General features: G+C 35.4%; 1 protein-coding gene across 4 annotated transcripts in view; it reads left to right on the top strand.

The window, feature by feature from the left end:
- LOC119596722 (GATOR complex protein Iml1-like) overlaps nucleotides 1-22,500 on the top strand; it is a 44,014-nt gene that overhangs the window by 699 nt on the left and 20,815 nt on the right. For 3 of the 4 annotated variants that reach the window (XM_037946073.1, XM_037946053.1, XM_037946067.1), the window contains exons 2-21: nucleotides 940-1,083; nucleotides 1,229-1,398; nucleotides 1,974-2,099; nucleotides 2,565-2,705; nucleotides 3,131-3,273; nucleotides 3,434-3,621; nucleotides 4,063-4,259; nucleotides 5,185-5,459; nucleotides 6,081-6,213; nucleotides 6,833-6,965; nucleotides 8,337-8,455; nucleotides 9,089-9,218; nucleotides 9,516-9,716; nucleotides 10,524-10,595; nucleotides 11,115-11,261; nucleotides 16,484-16,686; nucleotides 17,778-17,989; nucleotides 18,108-18,285; nucleotides 18,585-18,716; nucleotides 20,232-20,312. In XM_037946073.1, coding sequence (XP_037802001.1) covers nucleotides 940-1,083; nucleotides 1,229-1,398; nucleotides 1,974-2,099; nucleotides 2,565-2,705; nucleotides 3,131-3,273; nucleotides 3,434-3,621; nucleotides 4,063-4,259; nucleotides 5,185-5,459; nucleotides 6,081-6,213; nucleotides 6,833-6,965; nucleotides 8,337-8,455; nucleotides 9,089-9,218; nucleotides 9,516-9,716; nucleotides 10,524-10,595; nucleotides 11,115-11,261; nucleotides 16,484-16,686; nucleotides 17,778-17,989; nucleotides 18,108-18,285; nucleotides 18,585-18,716; nucleotides 20,232-20,312 — 3,125 coding nt within the window. The remainder of the gene's footprint in view (nucleotides 1-939; nucleotides 1,084-1,228; nucleotides 1,399-1,973; nucleotides 2,100-2,564; nucleotides 2,706-3,130; nucleotides 3,274-3,433; nucleotides 3,622-4,062; nucleotides 4,260-5,184; nucleotides 5,460-6,080; nucleotides 6,214-6,832; nucleotides 6,966-8,336; nucleotides 8,456-9,088; nucleotides 9,219-9,515; nucleotides 9,717-10,523; nucleotides 10,596-11,114; nucleotides 11,262-16,483; nucleotides 16,687-17,777; nucleotides 17,990-18,107; nucleotides 18,286-18,584; nucleotides 18,717-20,231; nucleotides 20,313-22,500) is intronic. The other variant, XM_037946059.1, reaches the window with a different exon arrangement.

The following is a 22,500-nucleotide window of genomic DNA, read 5'->3' as shown; positions in this document are numbered from 1 at the left end:
TGTCATTGTTTTTGTGCACTATCTGTTTGTGATAATTTGCTTACAAATATGATTAGAAAAGCTACATATTTGGTTTTAATGAATTGCTTATGATGTTTTCTCTTAGGTGTGGTTATTTTACCAACTGTTACAATAATTATGAATAAATATTGGATGACATGAGATTTCTAGGGACTCCAGCTATATAACTTACCTTAAAGAGGATTTTTTTACAACAGCTGTGACAGTGGCAAACATCAAGCAAATCATCACAATGTGTATTCTGACAAAATACAACTTGGATTGATTCATTATGTGATGGTAAATTGCAGCGAGGACTGTAATCTTTACAGTCTTCACTGTAGAGATTTGTTGTTTTTTGTTAGTGCACCAACAGGCAGAGTGCGTGGTTATCAAGTAATACTGTGCCACTCTGTAGACTTTGTATATTTCTTGAGCATAACACTGCTACATTAGGATGGCATACATAAAATGGTATGAAACGATATCAAATGTGTTTGAATTAGTATTGTGCAGCCTTTCTTTAGGATGCTTTTGAAGCTAGTCATCCTAATATTTTGACAGTGGAAGGTGTTCAGCTCAATATAAAAGTCCAATCAGCCATCAGCCTTTGAGTCACTGTGTGTACACATTTTTAATCAAATTTTGCCTTTGTCTTATATTTTGGCAGATTAATTTAAAATGTAGTGACAGATAATAACCTTGGGTTTATTCCTTAGCTAATACAATTCTTATTCATTGATACTGATATATAGATGATATTACTTAGTTCAGGGCCTATCAAGCAATGATGTGTATTTATGGAACAAATTACTGGACAGTGATCTTTGCAGTTCTTTATTTTCGTACATTTTGATTATTTAGTGCAGAAAAAAATAAAGGCAAAATTCTATATTTTGAGCCCTTATTGATTTGTATAATATTTATTTTTCCCCCTAGAGGAAGACCTGTTGGTAAATGTGAAAGACCTTGGACCAGATGTTAAAGAGAATGATGTGGTTGAGATCTACCACCCAGAAGATGATTTGCCACGGCTGCTTCTTCAGATTCCATCCACCAAAGATGATGTTACTGTACAGAAAGGTTTGAAATTATTACCAGATGGTTGGCAAGTAATGTATTTAAACTAAAAGTAATAACTTTATATGTATGCATTCTGATTTATTGTCATTTCAGTATCTGCCTCCATGAACATAATTATTATTGTAAGAATGCCTCTTATCTTCAGATACCATAAGCATAGAGCAGAGTATTGCCTCAACCTTTCAACTGAGAATCTACAAAGATGTAATAGTTAACAAAGTTGATCCAAAGGCAGTGGCCTTAGAGCTGGTGGAACTCACATTCAAAGACCAGTATCTTGGCCGCTCGGAGATGTGGAGAATCAAAAAGAATCTTGTAAGTATCTTGAAGACTTTTCTTTCTTCTGTGTTGTGGACTTGGCAAGAGGACACTTGACTCTTTATAATGTCAGTTACTCCGCCTGGCCAGATTGCCATACTACATATATTATACTCTTTGATACAGCTATTTTTGTCTGTCAGTGATTGCTGATTATTACAAAGAGGGATAGGAAAATCACCTGAAAATGATAACTGATTATTAGAATATATTGTGTATATACATACATTTATTTCATCTAAATGTGTTTGTTCAGCCTTCAGACTGAGACTATATTTCATATCTTGGTTAACTTGAAATTCAGTTAAATATTAATACAGTATAAAAGAAATATAGGGGACTTTTCTTTTTGTTTTTCTTTTATTGGAGTGTGAGTGTCATGAGTTTCTAAGCTTTCTTTTAAATTTTATGATATTTGAATAACTATGGTATTGATAATTTAGTCAAGAGTTTTGCTGGCATTGGGATAAATCCCATTTTTGACATGCGTTATTATCTTATAAAACTCCAGTGTTGATAGATTTTTAATTCCTATTTTGTTAGAATAAATATTTACTATTTTCTTAAAACAGGTAGACTCAGTTATGTATATTAACAAGAAATTAGAATTCTGTGCCGGGAGCATACGATGCCAAGTTTACGAGATGTGGGCCCAAGGAGAGAAGGTTGCTTGTGGGGTTGTTACTGATGATACTAAGGTGAGATAGAAGCAGATTCTTTAGTGTGTTCTATAAATAGTGTTTGGATTTCATGAAATGTTAGGTGAGAAGAAATGTGCACGCACACACACACAGACACACACACACACACACACACACACACACACACACACACACACAACCACACCACACACACAAACCAACACACCCAAACACACACACACACACACAACCACACACACACACACACCACACACACACACACACACACACACACACACACACACAACACACACACACAACACACACACACACACACACACACACACACACACACACACACACACACACACACACACACACACACACACACACACACACACACACAGAGTAATAGAAAATCTGCATTGATATTTTAACCTTTAAAAAAGAAAATCAGATGTGAAGAAAACTTACTGTCGGTTTAATTACAGACAGGAATTCATAAAGAAACTTTTTTCACAGATTGTTTACCGATCTTCTACGAGCATGGTATACTTGTTCATTCAGATGAGCTCAGAGATGTGGGATTTTGATATATATGGAGACCTGTACTTTGAGAAAGCAGTAAATGGCTTCCTGTCTGAACTCTTTGCAAAATGGAAGGTAAATATGCACTAATATGAGAGAGAGAGAGAGAGAGAGAGAGAGAGAGAGAGAGAGAGGAGAGAGAGAGAGAGAGAGAGAGAGAGAAGAAGAGAGAGAGAGAGAGAGGAGAAGAGAGAGAGAGAGAGAGAGAGAGAGAGAGAGAGAGAGAGAGAGAGAGAGAGAGAAGAGAGAGAGAGAGAGAGAGAGAGAGAGAGAGAGAGAGAGAGAGAGAGAGAGAGAGAGAGAGAGAGAGAGAGAGAGAGAGAGAGATTATTGTTATCCTTTAGAAACAAAGTTTGTACATTCCAAGTGATAGGTGGAACATGCAATCAGAATGATAGAGCATATTATTAAACTTTTACTGTATATTACATATCACATATATGTTTTTAGATGCTTTCATTATTGTTTAAAGAAATAATTATTTTTTTTATAATTTTCAGAAGGAAGGAAGTAATCATGATGTGACCATTGTGCTATTTTCCCGCACATATTACAAAGCCAGTAGCATAGATGAATTCCCCGCCTGTATGAGAGAGTGTTTGCAGGAGGATTACAAAGGCAGATTTTACGAAGATTTTTACAGGTACATTTTGAGTAGTTCTGCAGTTATTCAAGGAACATGTTTAAGAAATAAATATTAAAGTAGGGTGATGGCTTTTATATGTGTCTACATATCAAATGTTTTTAGCAAAATAAGTATTCGTTGGCAGTGACAGTATTTTCTTTTTCTTTTCTTTTTTCAGAGTTGCTGTGCAAAATGAGAGATATGATGACTGGTCTCCCATATTGACTCACCTGCGGCAGTTGTTTAACAGCTACCTAACAAAAGTTCTAGATCACCACCGCCAGCAAGATATCTTTGTTCCAGAGGCTACGAATTCATGTGCTTCTCAGGGGAATTTCCTAGAAGTGCTGAATATATCACTTAATGGTAACTGTTGTACTTCATATTCATTCTTATGCACAGAATTACAGCAAGAGGTTGTACTAAGATAATCTGGGAACATTTAACCCAGTCTAACCTACCGTTAAAAGAAGAAGAACTCATAGGCACTTCTCACTCTGAAAAACTTGTGATGCTGCTCATTTGTCTCATAGCTTACACACTTCCTGTTTTCTTTCTTTCTTTTTTTTATTCCAGAAAAAATTAAACAAAATTGAATGCAAGACTATCATTCTTATTAAATAAAAGCTAATTTGGATGTTCTTTACATTTATTTCTTGTTTATTAAATCTTCATAATTGATACATTTATTTAATGGCTAACTGTTATGAGATCTTTTTATCCTTCCAATTTACTGTATAATGATAACTTGGAATTTTACCTTTATTTAGTTGTTATTTATTTATTTATTTATTTATTTATTTTCAGTTTTTGACAAGCATTACCTTGATAGAAGTTTTGATCGCACCGGTCAGATGTCAGTGGTAATAACTCCTGGAGTTGGCGTTTTTGAGGTTGACCGCGAATTAACCAACATTACAAAGCAGCGCATCATTGACAATGGTGTTGGGTCAGATTTAGTATGTGTTGGAGAACAACCTTTACATGCTGTCCCACTTCTGAAGGTAAGGAATGACTTGCACAAGGAATAGGGTTATCTTAGAAAGGAATATGTGGGCTTCAAGATATGTGCATTTACTTGTGATTGCCACCACTCTAAATCTGTCACCTTACTAATTTTTGTCCATGCAAATGGCGGTGACTCTCACTATATTTATATGTATAGGTCCAGTAATTTGTAAAATTTATTCAGACTTTTTTTTTCTTTTTTTTTTTTTGCCAAATTGTATACATATCCCATCAGTTCCATCTGATGGGACAGGCAGATCTGAGGAAATCCTGAATATATCATTGAGTTGAAACAAGTCACTAATTATTTTTAGAGAACATTTTGCTCTGAATTGAAGAGTTTTGTCACTGATGATGCTTGAGGCCCATGAAGACTCAGGTTTTTAAGTTTTCTAGTTACCTATGTTGTGCAGTCAGGTAGTTTTTAATGATAAAGGTGCTTATTTTTCCATTTATATGCAGCATTTCTGTCACTTTGTTTTGCTTGTATGGTGAATATATGGCATACAATTGGTAATGACATACTTGTTATTTAGAAGAAAAAAAGGCCAAAAATGATTTGGCAGAGTAAGTTTTATTACACAATAAAGTTGATGAAAAATGAAAGCTCATATGTTGAGGATACTTTTCCTGGAATTTCATGAGAAGTCTTATTAATAACAGAACTTGTGTAATTTAGAAGGATCCCAATAGTATCTTTTTCTCTGCTTTAAAAAACAACAGAAAAAGGTGAATTTTTACTTTTGTTGTTGTTTTTTATTTGTAAATTAAATAAAGGTCAAAGCTAATGTGTTTGAAGCAAGAGAGTGATCATGAATTTATATGAGGCCAGTCAGCATCTTTAATTGATATTTTAAGCATTTTAGTATCACAATATGCTAGAATTGAATATATACACAAAGCTAAACTTTTTCTATACAGTTTCACAACAAGAAAGGAAGTATCAATGCTGATGACTACAGTATGCCACACACATGGATCAACTTGAGTTTTTACTCAACCAACAAGAAAGTGGGATATGGTACCTTCGTTCCTCGCATCAAGCTCCCTCCTGAGCGGCCCAGAATGGCGAAGAAAGAGAAGATGGATGTATTCAATAAGCAACATATACAGCACACGGCATTGCCAAACTCTATTTTTGATTATGATGCCTACGATGCACAAGTCTTTAAATTGCCAACAAACCAGAACAACAAGTGAGTACTTCAAGCCTTGTTATTGCTTCTCCTCATTAAGTAGCATGCATTAATAGATCTTGGACAGTGGATTAATGAATGACTGAATGATGACAATTGAATTGGTAGTAGATAGACCAGTGAATAGTTACAAATTAGGATTGTCAAAGATAATGATATTTTTGTAAGATGCTTTTTACTGCTGGCTAGCTAGAACCATGAGGACCAAAAGTTTTATGTGTCATATTGTTATGTGGTTGCCAGTTGTGCTCATTTTTTCATTTTTTTGAAATTTCATTTTGACTAATTATAGTTTTGCTGCTTAATTCTATTTCTTTCTCCAGAAGGATAAGTGCTACATTATGATATGAAAATAAAAACTAAATGTATATTTTCAGCATTGATATTGACACTTCAGCAGTGTCAGTGCCTTGTTATTTTTTATGCCAGTATTAAAATACTAGTTCAGGTATTACTGGTTTAATTGGCATCTGATTCAATTTTATGCTGGTTCAGTTGGCCAGTCATCAGTACTTGAGCATTTTATTTAAAGATTACTGGTTGGTCAGCAATATGTATGGGTTTTTCATGGGCCATATGGTCTCTCACTTATTAATGTTAGCATATTTCTTCCTATTTCAGAACTTACCGTAGTCTTCAGCGAACAGCAGCAAGGAAAAAAAATAATAGTCAGTCAGCCTCCATGCAGCCATTAACAAGAATAAGCTTGCAGAGAAAGCTGTCAGACCCAGATCTCTATCACAGTGTGGAACAGGTAAGGTGCATGACCGGGAGTTTGATGATGAACATGTGTACAAATAAAATTGGAGCAGTGAATGAACATCCTTCTCTATGTATTAAGATTCAAGAATGAAATTACAGTTCCTTCTTTCTGTCCAATTCCATTTGGTCAGTATGTAGTGATCGTGAGAGTGAATGTATAGGAGAATATCCTTCACATGACAAATTATATTCTCCTTCACATGACAAATTACATTTAGCTTACCAGATGTTTTACTGTTTATGGAATCATTGGAAAATTAATCAGATAAAGAAACCTTGGGCTTTGGGTAGTTTCATTTATTGCATATTTATATGTATGTCAGACTTCCGTGATAATTATTTCAGTATCTTAAATAATGTCAGCTGTCAGCACTAGGTTTTGAAGTGACATTACCTTTCATGGAAAGTGTAGTGATGACTGTTTCCAGGACTTCCTCCCCTTCAGGCTTTCTGTACTTATTAATCATTCAAAAACTGACAGAAACAAGTTTCTAGCCAAGTATCAGTACAGCATAATGGGCTGTCACATGTCCATATGCATTCAGAATGGAATTATTTTGTTCATACCTATTATTCATGAAGCTTTAGATCATAGCAATGAATATTTTCAGATATCAGGTTCTATGGTAGCCTTAGGGAGTTCTGTAAGCTCAGTGTTTGACAAGTCTCCAGCCATCAACATTCCTGCAAGAATAACAGAGAATAAAACATATTCACAGTCATTTGGAGCTCTGAATGTGGAGGGTAAGTTTATGGTTCCTTTGTAAGCATGGATATTGAAAGTAGAGATTTATTTCATGATTGCCTCATTTTCTTTAATCTTAAATTTCTTTGTCCTCCACATCTTATATCTTCTCTTTGCTCAAAGAATGATATACTGCTGACATTTCATTCTTATGGTTGGGCCTTCAAAAGAAAAATTTTGACTCATTAAACATTTTAAGATGTTACTATTATGATAGTGAGGGCACTTTATATACTTAACCCTGTTTAACCCAGCAGGGATGGGAAATAGTCAGGACACACTTGTCACTGCATGGGAATTATTGTCAATCTCATCCATACAAGATATATACTATAAATGTTTTCTTCTTGTCTGTAATTCTGGACAAGCAAATAGTTGTTTTTCAATGAAAGCATTAGAAATCAAGGGATTGGGCCAACTTGGGAAGGCCTTCCCTCAAAAAAGAGTTTTGTCAGAACCATAAAATTCCATGCTTATAGAACACATACAACAGCCAAAAGTGTTATGGCATGGACAGATGTTATAACCATGGCATATGATTAGGTTGGCTTAATCTTTTCAGTGTTAATCTTAATATGCCTTATTTTGTTCAATTTCGTCCCTCATCTACGAGAAATAGTATAAGAAATAATCTTTTGTAAAGTGTAAAAAAGCTGCTAGTGAGTCCATTATAGATATATATAATCATTATTATAGATTTGTATTTGTATGGATGATGTTTCAAACTCACTGGAGGTGTGCCTGCATCTCATGATACAATGATAGATTTTTTTTAAGCTGTAGGGAAGTTGGCTTTTGCCATCAGGTTTTGGAGATCAGAATATGCTGATTGCAACTAAAATATGAAAAGATGTGCAGATACTACTAGGTGGGGCTGTCATTGACTGTCATTTTACAATACTGTTATGTTTGTTCCCAGTGTTATTGTGACTTTTCTTGATCTAATGATGTGGATGGTCTGAATTAAACCTATTTGTGGTGTCTGCTGGCTACCATGGCTATTGTGTTTGATGAGAATTATATTAATTGATTTAGAAATAGGGGAAGTTAGGGAAAGAGCTCACTGAATAAAATTAAGAGTTGTAAAAATGTAAATTGTCATTTTGTCAAAATTGAGGAAGTGTATAGATTTGTAGCCTGTTTATCCAGCAGCTACCTGTTTAATTAGCTCAAAAGTTGTGAAGTAGTTTATGTTAATGAGAAGTCTTAGAATATGTGATTCTCTCTCTCTCTCTCTCTCTCTCTCATGCACACGCACACGCACATGCACACGCACACGCACACACGCACACACGCACACACACACACTCTTTAATGTTTGGTCATCATCTTTGCATTACAAAATAACATTTTTATTAAAATGACTTTAGCAATTCCAGGAGTGAATAGACCACGCACACAGACACTGTACGAAGGAGAGGAACTGTCTCCACCCCAGTCAGTAAGAGTTGGATCTAGTGCCGGGGCTTCTCCAAGTGAGCCTTCGCAGGTATGTGTGTTTCAGAAGGACTCTTGTTCAATATGTATAACCTATGATACAAAATATAAAGAAAGAGAAAAGCATCTCATAGTTTCAGTGAATACTAAAGTTTATGAGTGTAATTGGGTTAAATATTCTGTTTATTAATCTGTGGTGGGAGTATATGACTGGTTATTATGTTATTATATAGAAGGCTGTGTCTTGAGTAATAAACAAAATACTACTATGTTGCTTTTTACAATAACACTTTTTATATAGGATTTTTCATGCTCATGAGTATAGATATTTTATTAGAAATAAGATGAGATGATAAATTAGCTATTATATAGTTATCTCAGCATTTGAAAAGTTGTTTTTGACATTGGCATAAATGTAGAAATTAACGTAGAAGTTTCATAAAGTGTATGTTTGTTCAGTGCTATATATTATAAATGGGCTGTGGACATAGATATTTTCCTGTTACAGCCTTAGGTTTTCTGACTTGTTTCCATATCAAAGTTGTACGTGACACTTATTCAGCATTATGGTATGATACAGAATAATGAAAAGTTTCTTGTGTTTGTATAAGTAAAGCTTTTGTAGAATTTTATTCATTTGGTTCATGTATGTTTTTGTGCTGATGAAACTTTTTTCCTTTTATAGGCATTTACTCAGACAAAGCCAACCATAGTGCACCGTCCTGGGAGGTCACTAATTAATCCATTTGACCCTTCACATGTGACAATTAAGTTGACTTCAAATCGCAGGAGATGGATTCACATTTTTCCGAAAGGTGACTTGGTGTGACCCCATTAATCATGGATGTTCAACTTATATAATTGTGCTCCCTTCCCATCTGTTTTACTTTTAAGAATCTATAACATACCACTTCTGGAATTATGTATTCTTAGGATAGACTTCCAAAAGCTTTGTAGTTTTCCAAATAATGCTTTGAAACAGGTTCTGGTATTCTTAATACTGAAAAAAAAATAGTATTCAGTAATTTGTAACTGGTTTTAACAAAATCGGTTTAGTTCCAGCTGTGATTTCTTCATGCTATAAAATCATATTTAGGAATGATTCTTTTCAGATCCAACTGGAGTACTGATACAGCAACATCACTATCAAGCGTCAAAGGACTGTTCCAAAGAAAATGAGACTTCCTCATCGCTGACCCCTCCTGAGGCGGAGCTCAGTCAGGTGTCTGGCCCTCTCTCTTCCACACCCACCTCGTCAGGGTTGGGGACTCCAAGTCGGCCTAAAACCATTACGGCACAACTGAGTCAGGAGAGTAAGTGATGGCTAGGTTACGGGGATTAAGATTACCTTGTTGATTCAAGAGGGTTGAGTGAAAGTAGTTTGATGCTGTGCAGCATTTTCATCCCAAGCCTGACCCTTCTTCCCAACTGGATGTCGTATATTAGTTTTGTCATTACATGTTTCTCACAGACACACACACACACACACATGCACACACGTACTCACACGCACTCACACGCACACACAGCACACACACACGCACACACACGCACACACACACACACACACACACACACACACACACACACACACACACACACACACACACACACACACACACACACACACACACACACACACACACACACAAAACTATACGTTCACACAATTTACATAAACACAGATTTGGAGTGGACTGTTTACAAGTATATACACATATAGTTGTATATAGTTTATTTTTTGCTGATACAGTATCTAGATATGAAGTCCAATATCATACTGGCTTAGGAATAAAAGAGTAATAAAAAAGGTAATAGGTAAAGAATAAAGTAAACAAGTTTTACCAAAACTATCTGATTCAGTAGATCATTATATCTTTATTCCAATATACCGGAGACCAGGAGCATATCTCTGCCATATTGTTATTTGCTTTCCTTCAAGTAAAAGTCTTAACATTTGTATGATTTTTAATTTATACTCCAGAAATATGATTGAATAAGTTTTGATTTTTAAAAAAAATTTACAAAGCTCATATACTGGCACCAGTGTATGTGTTGCCGGTATATTAGTATTGAAGTTCTAAGTAAGTAATTGAGATTTTGATATTTATTTTTCACAGGTATTAGCAATGGCCGTCGAGATAATAGAAACCGCACATCATCCCTTGCAGGTTCTGTTACCTCTGTTGACTGTAAGTAAATATTTGCATTTAAAATGTTGCTTTATATTTCTTTTCAAAAGCAACATACAATGCAAAAATATTTATTCATATTTAGATAGGTGGATAGAGGAATATTTTTGTCCTGCAAACTCGATTATGCAAAAATATTGAATTATGAGAGCAATGTCAGATGCAGGTGTGGGTAAGCCACTTTTTAACCCTCTGATTTTGTGTTTTTATTCTGGCTCTTTATATATGTTCTTTTGCTGTCAGTTTGTCTTGAAAAAAAAACTAGTTTTTGTGTGTAAAATATACTTTTTCTGAATCATTATTTTAGTTGTGTTGATATTCACAGTGGGCAGCACCTGAGCCTCTCCTGCCCCATTTGAAATCTGCAGGGTTGATTCTGCTTTCTGCAGTTAGAGGGATCTTTTTTTTAAGGCTGTAGGAGAAATCTACATATAGAATACAAATGTAAACAAATTAACAAATATACTGATTATTATGTCTTATATCATTTACCTACAAAGGCTTATCTTATTTTGACAGTATCAGTCCGTGGTGCAGCAACACCACAGAAGACAAATACCACTATTAGGACCATGCCTGGAGGTACCATGGGGAAGGACAAGCACCATGCCACATTACTATGGGGAGCCACAGGAGAGCAAGAATGGACTGCTGGTCTCACTACTGGTAAGATTTTATCTAGCATGTATATGCAGATTGCAATTTTGTTTTACAAATTCATTTATTTCAAAAGTTTTACTGATGCTGTTTACTCATGCAATAATTCAACCTGGTTTCCATGGTGATGTGAGGTTGGGACAGAAAGGTTTATAATGTGTTGGCTGGGGTTCTTGCATCATGCGAGTGTGAAGAAGTAACATTCGGTGGTAGTTTACATCTTTTGGCCATATACAAGGTTCTGCAACATCTTCAACATCGCAACAGGGCATGGAAGGATAGAAGTTCTGCCATGTCATATTTATTAGTTCCTGGTGGATCAAAAAGTCACTCAGGTTTTTGTTTGCCGTTGCAAAGGCATGTAACACAGGAGAACTTTATGGTTTTGTTGCCATGGTGTGCAGTATTTAGCTGTAGGGGATTATCTTGGGAGGGAGGGTCATTATCATCCTCAAAGTCTGAGAGAAACAGTTTACTAGTGAAAGTGCAGTGAGGACATATGAAAATGTAATCTGTCAATCACATTCCTGAAATGTCACATTCAGCTATTAAGGTTATTAGAGGCAAGCAGAACATTATGAAAATAAGGTCAGGTTCAGTTAATAGCAAGAGAAAGTAATTTAAACATACTCTAGGGTGAATTCAATGAGGGGTGTGTCTGGCTGCAAGTACCTGATATTATTGATTATTAAAAGTGTGAGATCAGGAAATTATTTGTGTCAAAAGAAAAAAATCAATGCTACAGCAATGTAATCATCTAGTAATCATATAGTGGCAGAAGATAATTTAGTAAATGAAAACAAATAAATGTGATGGTATATGAAAAAAATAAAAAAATAGATATGAGTAATTATAAGTAAAATTAACCCATTGCCGACGGGTGGCATGTACGCACATGCCATGGCATGGCGGAACCATCTGCCGGGGGCATATACGCACATGCCATAGAGTATATATGGACATGCCATGAGTTTTTTTTTGTTACAATCACAGCATAAGATTATTTTTTTGCCAGTGAAAGTGTGATTAAGTCGGTTTTAACACTCTCATTTTTACCATGCAACAAACAAAAAAAATGCAACAAACCGACGATTTCAACTCCATGATGCCACACACTGCTTATTTTATTCGGACTATAGACCGAATAATGATCAACTATGGAGTCTATATAACAACAAAAATACCCTTCAGTCTCGATTTATCAGGAAGTTTGGCAAGTAGAGACTAAAAAATAATGAAAACTGAAAATACAACATATCTTCGTAGTATTACGAAGAAACGGCATGGGATGCTGGTATTTGGCATGAGTGGTCGCGCATGCTAGGGCGACGATATAAGCCCCCGGCAGCGAGGCCCCGTCCTTTATGAATGCTACCCGTCAGTTATGGGTTAACACAACAAGATTTATTAATAAGTTAACTACTCTGTATTTATTAATATCGAGGAAAATAATTATTGGAAACTGGTAATTTAAAAAACATTTTAGCAAAATTCTAAAGATATATTATAACCCACAATTTGACCATCATATTGAGGAAAAGTTAGAGGCAAGGGGGATGGGAGTGTTTATGGTGGGGGGGAAGTGGGGCTGGTCTGTAAACGTCCAGATTCATTTGTCTGTTGTGTTATTTTGAAGGTTGATTGAGTGGCGAGTCATTTACATTGTTTCTTGAATGTAAAAGGAGGTAACTCAGATGTAACATGTGGAAAGGGGCATTGTTGATCTGGCAGTAATGAGGTACATATACTTTTCAAGGTGGTGATGCAATATTGGCAATACAGTGTACAGAGATGACATTAATTACATTTTGTGGGTAATTGAGATTGGCAAAGACTTGGTGAGGCAGTTGGGTCATTTGGAAGTGGCATAGAGACAGGAGCATTGTGTTGGTAACTTCTTTAGGATAAGGGAGGACTACATCTCACCATGTGTGTCGCCAGGAAGTTTCAGGGTTGACTGGTTGTAATAAGGAGAGAATCCTGTGAGGAGATGGATCATTCCATTCTGTTTATATTTCTGGGCAGATAAAGGCCATCAGGAGAGAGCCTTCCTTGCTACCAGAACAGAGATATCCTGTAGGGTCACACTACTTCAATTAGCCTTGTACATAAGAGTCAGGGGCCAGACTATCATAAGATGGACCATACTGTAGATGGACCATACTATCAAAAGTAGGGGCTCCCAAGACTACCTGGCATGACGGTGGCTAAATTGACTTTGAGAAGTGGTGGCCAAGCTATGAGCTGTAGCAGTGCAGCTTCAACTCCTTTCCCTGTCAAACAATAAAAACACATGCGTGCAACATCTGGTGCTGTACTTAGGGCCTGGAATTAAGAGAACCTAATGGAAAGAGAGAACTGAGGAAACCCCCCACACCCTAAAGGGCATATGAGGAGAGGAAGCCAGGGATAAAAAGCAGAACGTAACACACATGGAAGCAGTTAGGGATGAAAAACAGGAGAACTTAACTACAGAGAGGGGGAGAGGAGGAAGAAAAAAAAGTGCACAGGTCACATGAATCTAGCTCCCTGGTGCAGCAGCAACTGGGAGCAATTCATTGTATTTATAATATATATGTGACTAGTAAGGCATGTAACACAAAAGAAAGGAGTTTATAAGAAGAGATATAAGGAGAGATACATTTGTGGACTGATGCAGGATGCCTGGGCAGGGAAGGTACAATAAGGCAACACAGTTGCATGGATAGAAGAGTTGCAGTATTGATACACAAGAAAGGAGAAAGGAGCGTGAAAAGTACACACACAGATGTGATAATACCTTGCCTATAGGAAGGAGCAAAATAAAATTTAATAATGTTTCTAAAGGTAAATTGTACCAAAGAAAATCATAAAATAATGGAAAACTCTTTATAATAAAGCAATAATCAAGCAAAATGTTATCACATTTTATCTCAAAATGTGAACTGCAAAGATTTGTGTACTTTTGGATGATTTCATCTCAACTAGACTAACAAAAAGAGAAGTGATTTCTTTACATAATTATGTTGTTTCATTTCATACTTATGAATGCTGCTTATTTATGAACCCCATGAAAAGTAATTTGAAAAAAATGTAATGCAAATGATTATGTAAATAACTAAATGTAACTGTGATTGCCATCATAAAAGTGAAGACATGAGTAATAATTGTAGAGTTATGCTTTAAAAATTTTAAGGATAGAAGCAGGGCTTGGGGTGGGGAGTTTCTGTATATGCTGCAATAACATCATGCATGATTATCACATTGTTCATCTCATATTTAATGCCTATTTAGTGCCTCCCTTTATTAGCCAGAGGTCCACTTAAACCACTCATGAAGGCAGCTCCTGGTGCCCTACTGAGCTATATGTTGGGGTGGGCATGGAGTCAGAAGGACTGGAAACGTAAAATTACCTGGTCTCTATGATCTTGGCTGTGGCATAAATCAATGTGTTGGTGAAATTGAGGCTTTAAGCTGACTAGCTAACTTCTGAGGGGAAAGTTTCTCCCTGACTACCTATGAGGGTTGGTGTGATAGGTTGCCATCCAGGCGTGAGTGGGTTGAGTTTGGAGTTCATCCAAAATAACTCTGGTGTCCAGTGCACTGCCAGGGCTGGGGACTGGGGTACTCTGGCTCACTGCCTCTGGGGCTCATCGTGTGCACATTATTTATTTTTTTATCTGTATCATATTTTGATCTTTTTTTCTCCAGCTTCAAGGTTTGATTATTTGTTCCAGTGCTCTTTCTATGTCTGCTTCTGCTTCTACTGCTCTGCTCCTGTTTTATGATCTAGTTGCTGTTCTTGTTTGTCTTCTCCGCCTTTCTCTTTTCCTTTTTTCTTTTCTTGTTACAGTTTGCGTTTCTTTTATTTCTTGCTTTTTGTTTTTTCTTCCATTTTGTTTTCCAGTTTCTTTTTCTTCTTGTTATTATTACTATTATTATCATCATTATCATTATCATTAACATTCTTGTTATTCCTGATATTATTAAAATCGTTAAGATTGTTATTTTTGTTATTGTTATTATTATTATTATTATTATTATTATTATTATTATTATTATTATTGTTATTATTATTATTATTATTATTATAATTATTATAATTATTATTATTATTATTATATTTATTTATTTCTCCTCTCTTCTCATTTATTATTTATTCTATCTTCCAAAAATATATATATATATATATATATATATATATATATATATATATATATATATATATATATATATATATATATATATATATATATATATATATATATATATATATTCAGTCTTTAATGATTTTTTTTTTTTTTTTTTTCTGCAATATTCAAGTATTATTTTTAATGGACTGAAGAGTTGTCTTTAAGTTTGACAAAATTATATAAAGAATAGAATGTCTTTACTGTGGTTATTTTGAAGAGAACTAAAGGAGACTGATTGACTGGAGGGCAATGGGAGTTTTGTATAATTGATACGACTGATATAAGAACTCAGCCTCTCGTGGAGATTTTATATTTTATATGTGATTTTATTTATTTCATTCATTTTAAACTTTTTGTATGTATATTTTTGTTAATAGCCTTTTCTATTTTGCTGAAGGTATTTCTTCAAATCAAGTGTTTTTACTTTTCATGCAAGCGCCAGAGCAGAGGGACGTTGTCAAGACAAACATAGGTTAGGATAACTGCATTATTGATTAGCACAGGCACAATGGGGATGCACTCTAATTAAGGAGGAAAATTATTTATTATAATAGGGAATCATAGAATTATGAATATTGGAATATGATTGAAAATTATGGAATCGTGTTTGAGTTGCAGAACTATTGTGGTCCACACTGTTGAAGGCATGTTGTGTTCACTCCAATTAACTGTGTGTAGTTGCTTAGGGTGATAATGCCATGCCAGTCACGGCTTGTGTTTATACTTTGCACAGCATTATAGATGGCAACGACTGACATTTCTCTACAGAATAGTAACCTATACTAATGAAGACCTACCATCTTTTAGAAGAAAAAATTTATGAACATAATGACATTTTTATGTTTGTCAAATGCAAGGATGTTGTGTTAGAAAGTGAATAACTGAAGTATGTAAGTTTGAGAATTATTGTGATACAGCCAAATTTGTAGTATTAAGCTTATTTTATACATTTCATGCTGGAGCATAGCAAATATATTCACAACTTGATTCTCATTGTTGAAGGCAGAGTGCACTGCTGTTTGACAAGATTATACTAACCTCAATTTCCTATTATTCAAGGTGTTGACTGGAAGAGTTTGTGTCTGCCAGCATGTCTCCCCGTCACAACAGATTATTTCCCAGAGGATCGTTCTTTGCACAACGACTATGTGGTGGCAGATTACAACCTCCTCCCAGAAGACATGAATGAGCATGCAAGAGGTCGTAAGACTTTAGATACAACACAAGTGTTTTTGGAACTTGTATCACAGAGGCTTGCTCAGGTATGTCTGTTATTGATTTATTGTTTGCAAGCATTTTCTGGTGTACTTTGTATGGGTGATAGTACATGGATACATTCAGGGAAAAGTAACTACTCACTGGTAAATCTTCTTCACTTCATTTTTGTTCTCATATGCAGTTCTCGTTCATGCCCTGCATGCTTGAAAGACAAGTGTAGAGAAGTAATTGCTGAAGTTAAACACTATGTTTTCATTGAAGAGAGAGGGAAGGGCCTTACATGTAAATTGGTTTATTTAGAAAAGATAGAAGACACACAATACTGAAATAACTGAAGGAAAAATTGCTAATAACAATTTCAGTGATCTTTTAGTTGTTGGTATCAGTGTGTTCATCAGACTTTCCTTTATCAGTTGGATATTAGGCAACAATCAAATGTCAAATGTGTGAACGATTTGTGAAATGGGAGGGACACTTCAGATGCATTTTCTGAGAAATTTATTTGGGTACTTTTGGTAGTTGTTCCTTTTGTAGGGTCAGTACTGTTTGGCCGTCAGGGAATAAATAATAATAGTAATAGTTGAGTATCTCCCCAGAATACAACTCATGTTACTTATGGTACAATCACAGCATTGGTGGCTTGGCTAAAGCTTTGCAAAAAACGTATTCACTTTTATATCTATTCAAAGAATAATGAGATCATGGTGTAAATGAGAAATTTATATTTTTGAAGCTTTTGTTATTAGTGATGTAGAATTCTGATGTGAGTGTTGGATGTAGTTTGGATAGAGTACTGCAGAGAAAATGAAGTATGGTATTCCCATGTGACAAGGATTCTATTTCAGTTTTAGATTTGAGAAACCTTGATAGATTTATAAATTTACACTTTTCCATCATTCATGAGCTTATACTTAACCCTTAATTGATGGTATTAGTATCTCTTAGTATCACTGACTAGTGATTTCTGGCAACCATCCTGCTGTTTGGAGTGGGAGTCCACTACATATAGAATTTCCCACTCGACACACTCTAGCGCGTAGTCACACATATGGCCATACCCAGCAGATCAAAGGGTTTGTTATGATGGCTTTAGGCTGGGCAGTAATGGGGTAATGTGGTACAAAATTCTTTCCAGGGATTCCAGATGATTGTTAGACCTGTCAAGAGCCACTCTCAAGCTGCAGTAGCTATAGGAAATAGTCCTCGCTATGCTGGAGTTGGGTCTCTCATGAGGACAAGGTCACGCACAGAGGAAACTTCACAAGAATATAGGCTGTCTATTGGACGAATGTTCCACAAAATAAGACTTTGTGGGTCAACAATAACAGTTACAATATATCGCCCAAGGTACGGTATTTAAGACATCAACTTATTTTTGCTTTCTTTTTACAAGCTTTGTCAGTAACATCTTGGGAGAAGTTTTATGCACTGCATCTCATTAGAGATAATACTTATTGTGTTCCAGACATCCCTATCCACAGCTAAAACGTCAATACAAGTACAGATTCCAGGCTCCTGATATGAGTAGCTATGAAGTATCATGGGTGGAGTTTCGCACAGAGAGGCTAGAAACTTACATGTGGAATCACCTAGACAATTACATTTGCTTCCGTGGAGAGTCACCTGATTATCCTTTAATAGAAGTAAGTTAATTGAATTTGTGATATTAGATTTTTTTTTGTTGTTTCTTGGATGTCAAGAGTCAGTCTCTATTACTATTAGTTGAAATTAGTTCAGGATAAAGAAAATTATTGGTAACAAAAGGAAAGAATATATCCTTTGTATAGACTACTCCTTTGTTTAGATTTTCTCTGATTATAATCAATATTATTTAGCAATTATTACAGATAATGCAAGCCAGTAGAGTCATAATACAACATGGAAAATGTTCCTAACAAGTTTGATCCATTATTATTTTTTCATCAATGAAATTTCTTTACAGCCTCTCAAATTTTGGCGTTTTCGAGTGTTGTTGGTTCCAGATTGCTACAGGTTGTCAACAAAGACAATCATGGATTCTCCAACAGGGACTCATTCAGATATTTACAATGCTTTAACTCTTAAAGAACAGCAGGTAAATCTTCAGTATTCTTAAGAATTGTTCATTGTATGGCAGTATGTTCTCATGTAGCCAACTTACTCATACTCCTCTGATACTTCATATTCAATGCATCCAGACATTTCTGCTCATACAAAAACTGCTGGCACAACTACACCATTATACAGACTTCTCTTTGTGTCACTGCCCTGTGCTTTTCATTCCCCCAAACATAAGCCTCTCCTGCTCTTTGTCTTACTTCTTTCTTCAGACTCCCATTTCTTGAAAAATGAAATCAAGGAAACATTATGCATCCCTGCTGGAAGCTTAGTCTGCCCTAAGTCCAGAACAATCACTCTTCTTACCATGTTCTCATTATGTAATCTCCTTACCACTATCTTGCCATGAGCAATAATGTATGAGCACTGTTTCCACAATTTTCCAATCATTTGCTTTCACACGAGTATGCCTTTGGATATCTTTCTCTTGTTTCTTATCTATTAGGCGATCAGTATTTCGCAATTACTTTTACCTTATTAATTACTCCTGACTTATAAGTCCCCCATCACCATAACATTGATATTTTCCTCAAATTATTAATGCAGTAATGCAGTTCATTCCAAATGTGATCAGTGTCACATCCATGCCTCTTGTTCCCAGTTCCATATGCATTTTCTGTGACCCTATCTTCCTGACCTAATTTTACCCTATCTCACCCACATCAGTCCAGATTTCCCATCAGGCATAGTATTCAGGGAGTGTGAAATGACACCTTATTTGTCTATGAGATGAAATTATTAACCAATAGAAAAGGACTCCTTGACAACTTCACCTGTGCTAATAGGCATGATTTATTGATATTTAAGTGATATGTTTTATTAAAATTTACTCTTACCCTCTCCCAACACCTACAGTGATGTCCAAAACAAGTATAGCCCATGATAGTGTGAGAGAATACTAACATGCTTACCAGCAATTGATGCAATTCTGTTAATCCTGCCTTGTTTCCTAGGCCACTGTCCTTGTCATATTATGGTTATGAAATAGTTATCTGTCAAAGTAGTCTTCACTCACTGTTCTTTGATTATTTAGTATATAGAAAGGGTAAATGTACTGTATTTATAGTAAATAATAATTATGATTAAAAAAAATTAAGCCTAGGTTCCATTACTCGCCCTCTGGCTACCCAGCCTCACATATGGTTACATCAGTTACTCTCCCTAGGACTAGGCAAGTTTATGGTTGGTTCCTAACTATTTTTTGTTATATTATAACATCATGATGATGAAAAGATCATCACAGACTATATATGTTGTAGATTTGGATCTTGTAGTTCCCAGATAGTTTGCTTAGGCTTCACAAAAGAGTGATAGCCCATGACTTGATTTAAAGTCCATAGTCAGATTGAGTCCAGTAGCACCATGGCTTTTTACATCTTGAATCATACAAATGTTTCCAGAGCATTAGCTCTTACATATGGGAATAAACTTAAAAGAGTATTGTATTTCTAAGGGTACTTACTGTAACCTGTCTCTTTCTGTTTTCCAATAGACAACCATTGAAGGATTCCTGAGATTTCTAGAAATAACTGTGCATCGCCTGAAGAGACCAGTTAGTGCTCGTAAAAGCAGAGTAAGTACTTGGATAAATGTTTTCTTTGTTTTCCAAATCAGAGATGGAAGCTTTTGGTTATCAATTCTGTGGTATTTAAAGTTTTTGCTTTTTCCTTTTGCTTTTGACCTTGACTCCATGAATGGAATTATCATAATGTAATTCATATTAAGATTACAAGAGAAGTTATTTTGGATGAAAAAGTTTTTGACCAATTATGTACAGGTAGGTTATAACATCAGTGATGTGTATGAAGAATTCCTGCTGTAGATTTTATTCTTTACCTCTATAAAGTTAATGTTTGCAGTACAAAGTTATTGCTTTCCGAGAAGAAACTAATTTTCCAATAATATTTTTTGTATTCTGTGAATGATAATGTAATATTTTGATGCACTAGACTACAAGTAAATACCTTACTGTAGTTGTATTTATGAAAACTATCTAATGTCTGTAATTCTTTTACTCTTCAGAAAATGCTAATTAGTCAAGAGGTTGGTGCATTTGCACATCCAGCCTAGCAAGGATTTAAACTGATATATATGACTGGACCTTAAAGCATAACTGAGTGACCAAATGGAAGGAAATTTGCAGTAACAAAATATGTTGCAATACTTTGCTGATTATGTCACAGAATTATTAACTGTCCTAATTGATAAAAATGTGTGTGTGTGTGTGTGTGTGTGTGTTTGTGTGTGTGTGTGTGTGTGTGTGTGTGTGTGTGTGTGTGTGTTTCTGTTTATCCACAGCTCTTAAACCATTTAGTCTTTTGACAGGGAGCTTTACCAAGCATGAAAGTAATAATTTTGCTTATTTCAAAGAATATGGCAAATAATCGTGTTTGACATTTTTGCATATTTTAATCAAGTCCCTCATACTGTGATCACTAAAACAGTCCAAGATCACTAAAGAATCTGGGTGCTTTTCTGTAACATCACTGCCATCCTGCCAATAAACAGGTGAACCTTGGTAATGGCTCTATATAAACACATCTTCATCACTCCAGAGAATATGCTGCTAAGTAAATTAGAGCTGTTTCTGTTTTTCTCCTGATCTTTCTAAACTTCAATAAGTTGTGTATCCCTGGAGCTTTAGCATTACGAATTATGCACCCTCTGTAATTTTTCCACAGCCAGTCCCTGTTAATTCTTATTAGGATTTTTGGTTCCCGCAGCCATTGTTACTTTCAACACAACAGCCCTCACCAACCACTGGACTATAGTCATTGCCACCCACACATTCACCACATTTCCCCATGGGATGTGTACCCTAATTGGGTTACCTGTGCTTTACATCAAAAGTTTTTGAAGTTCCCTTTGTTGGATTATGTGTGACAAGTAGGTGGGTGGTGTAAATATTTAGTGTTTCTGTTGATATTTAGGGAAAAAAAATAAACAGATTATGGCACTTGTGATAGTGGGGTCTGGGGAAATATTCCTACAAATTGCTAAATTTAGTGAGTGTGTGTGTGTGTGTGTGTGTGTGTGTGTGTGTGTGTGTGTGTGTGTGTGTGTGTGTGTGTGTGTGTGTGTGTGTGTGTCTGTCTGTGTTTTTGTCTGTGTCCTTGTTTGATATGATAATATACTTGCATATTATGTATAAATATTGGTATGGTGATTTCATCATTATCATTATTCTTATTCACACTATCATCACTATTATTGCAAGTGTATGTATTTGTATGTGTGTGTATGTGCATGCATATATGCACTTGCTTTGTGTTGTTTTTTGTGTGTGTGATTGTGAGAATATACAAATTGAAGTAGAGTATATGATTTGCAAGAAAAGTATTTAAGTTTTACATATAGATCATTATATATTGGGCCCAATTGTTCTATTGAATATGCAATTTAAAAAATTGCAAATTGAAAAAAAAAAATCCTATAAAAACATTAGAATGCATGTAAATTCTATAAATGCAAAAGGGGCAGAGTACTATATGCCTAATTATGGATGAACTGAAAAGAAAATAAATGCAAAATTTAGTACACCATTGTCTTCTTAACTCATTGCCAATGGGTGCTTCGTGTGGCATACCGAATCAAGTGCTGGGTGCTGTGTGCAGTCAACTGCTTGAGAGAAAAATTTAAAGCTCAGGAAACAAAATTTCCAGAATCTGTATGACATTAGCTGCAGCACATACAATTTTCCTTCAGACAAGGCTAAAAAGGGATTTTAAGCCTACCTTTAAGATCCTGTAATTCTGCTGACA

This window comes from Penaeus monodon, chromosome 3 (genome assembly GCF_015228065.2).
Source record: "Penaeus monodon isolate SGIC_2016 chromosome 3, NSTDA_Pmon_1, whole genome shotgun sequence".
Taxonomy (NCBI): domain Eukaryota; kingdom Metazoa; phylum Arthropoda; class Malacostraca; order Decapoda; family Penaeidae; genus Penaeus; species Penaeus monodon.
Note: the sequence above shows the minus strand (reverse complement) of the source record. Positions and strands in the feature narration are given on the sequence as shown.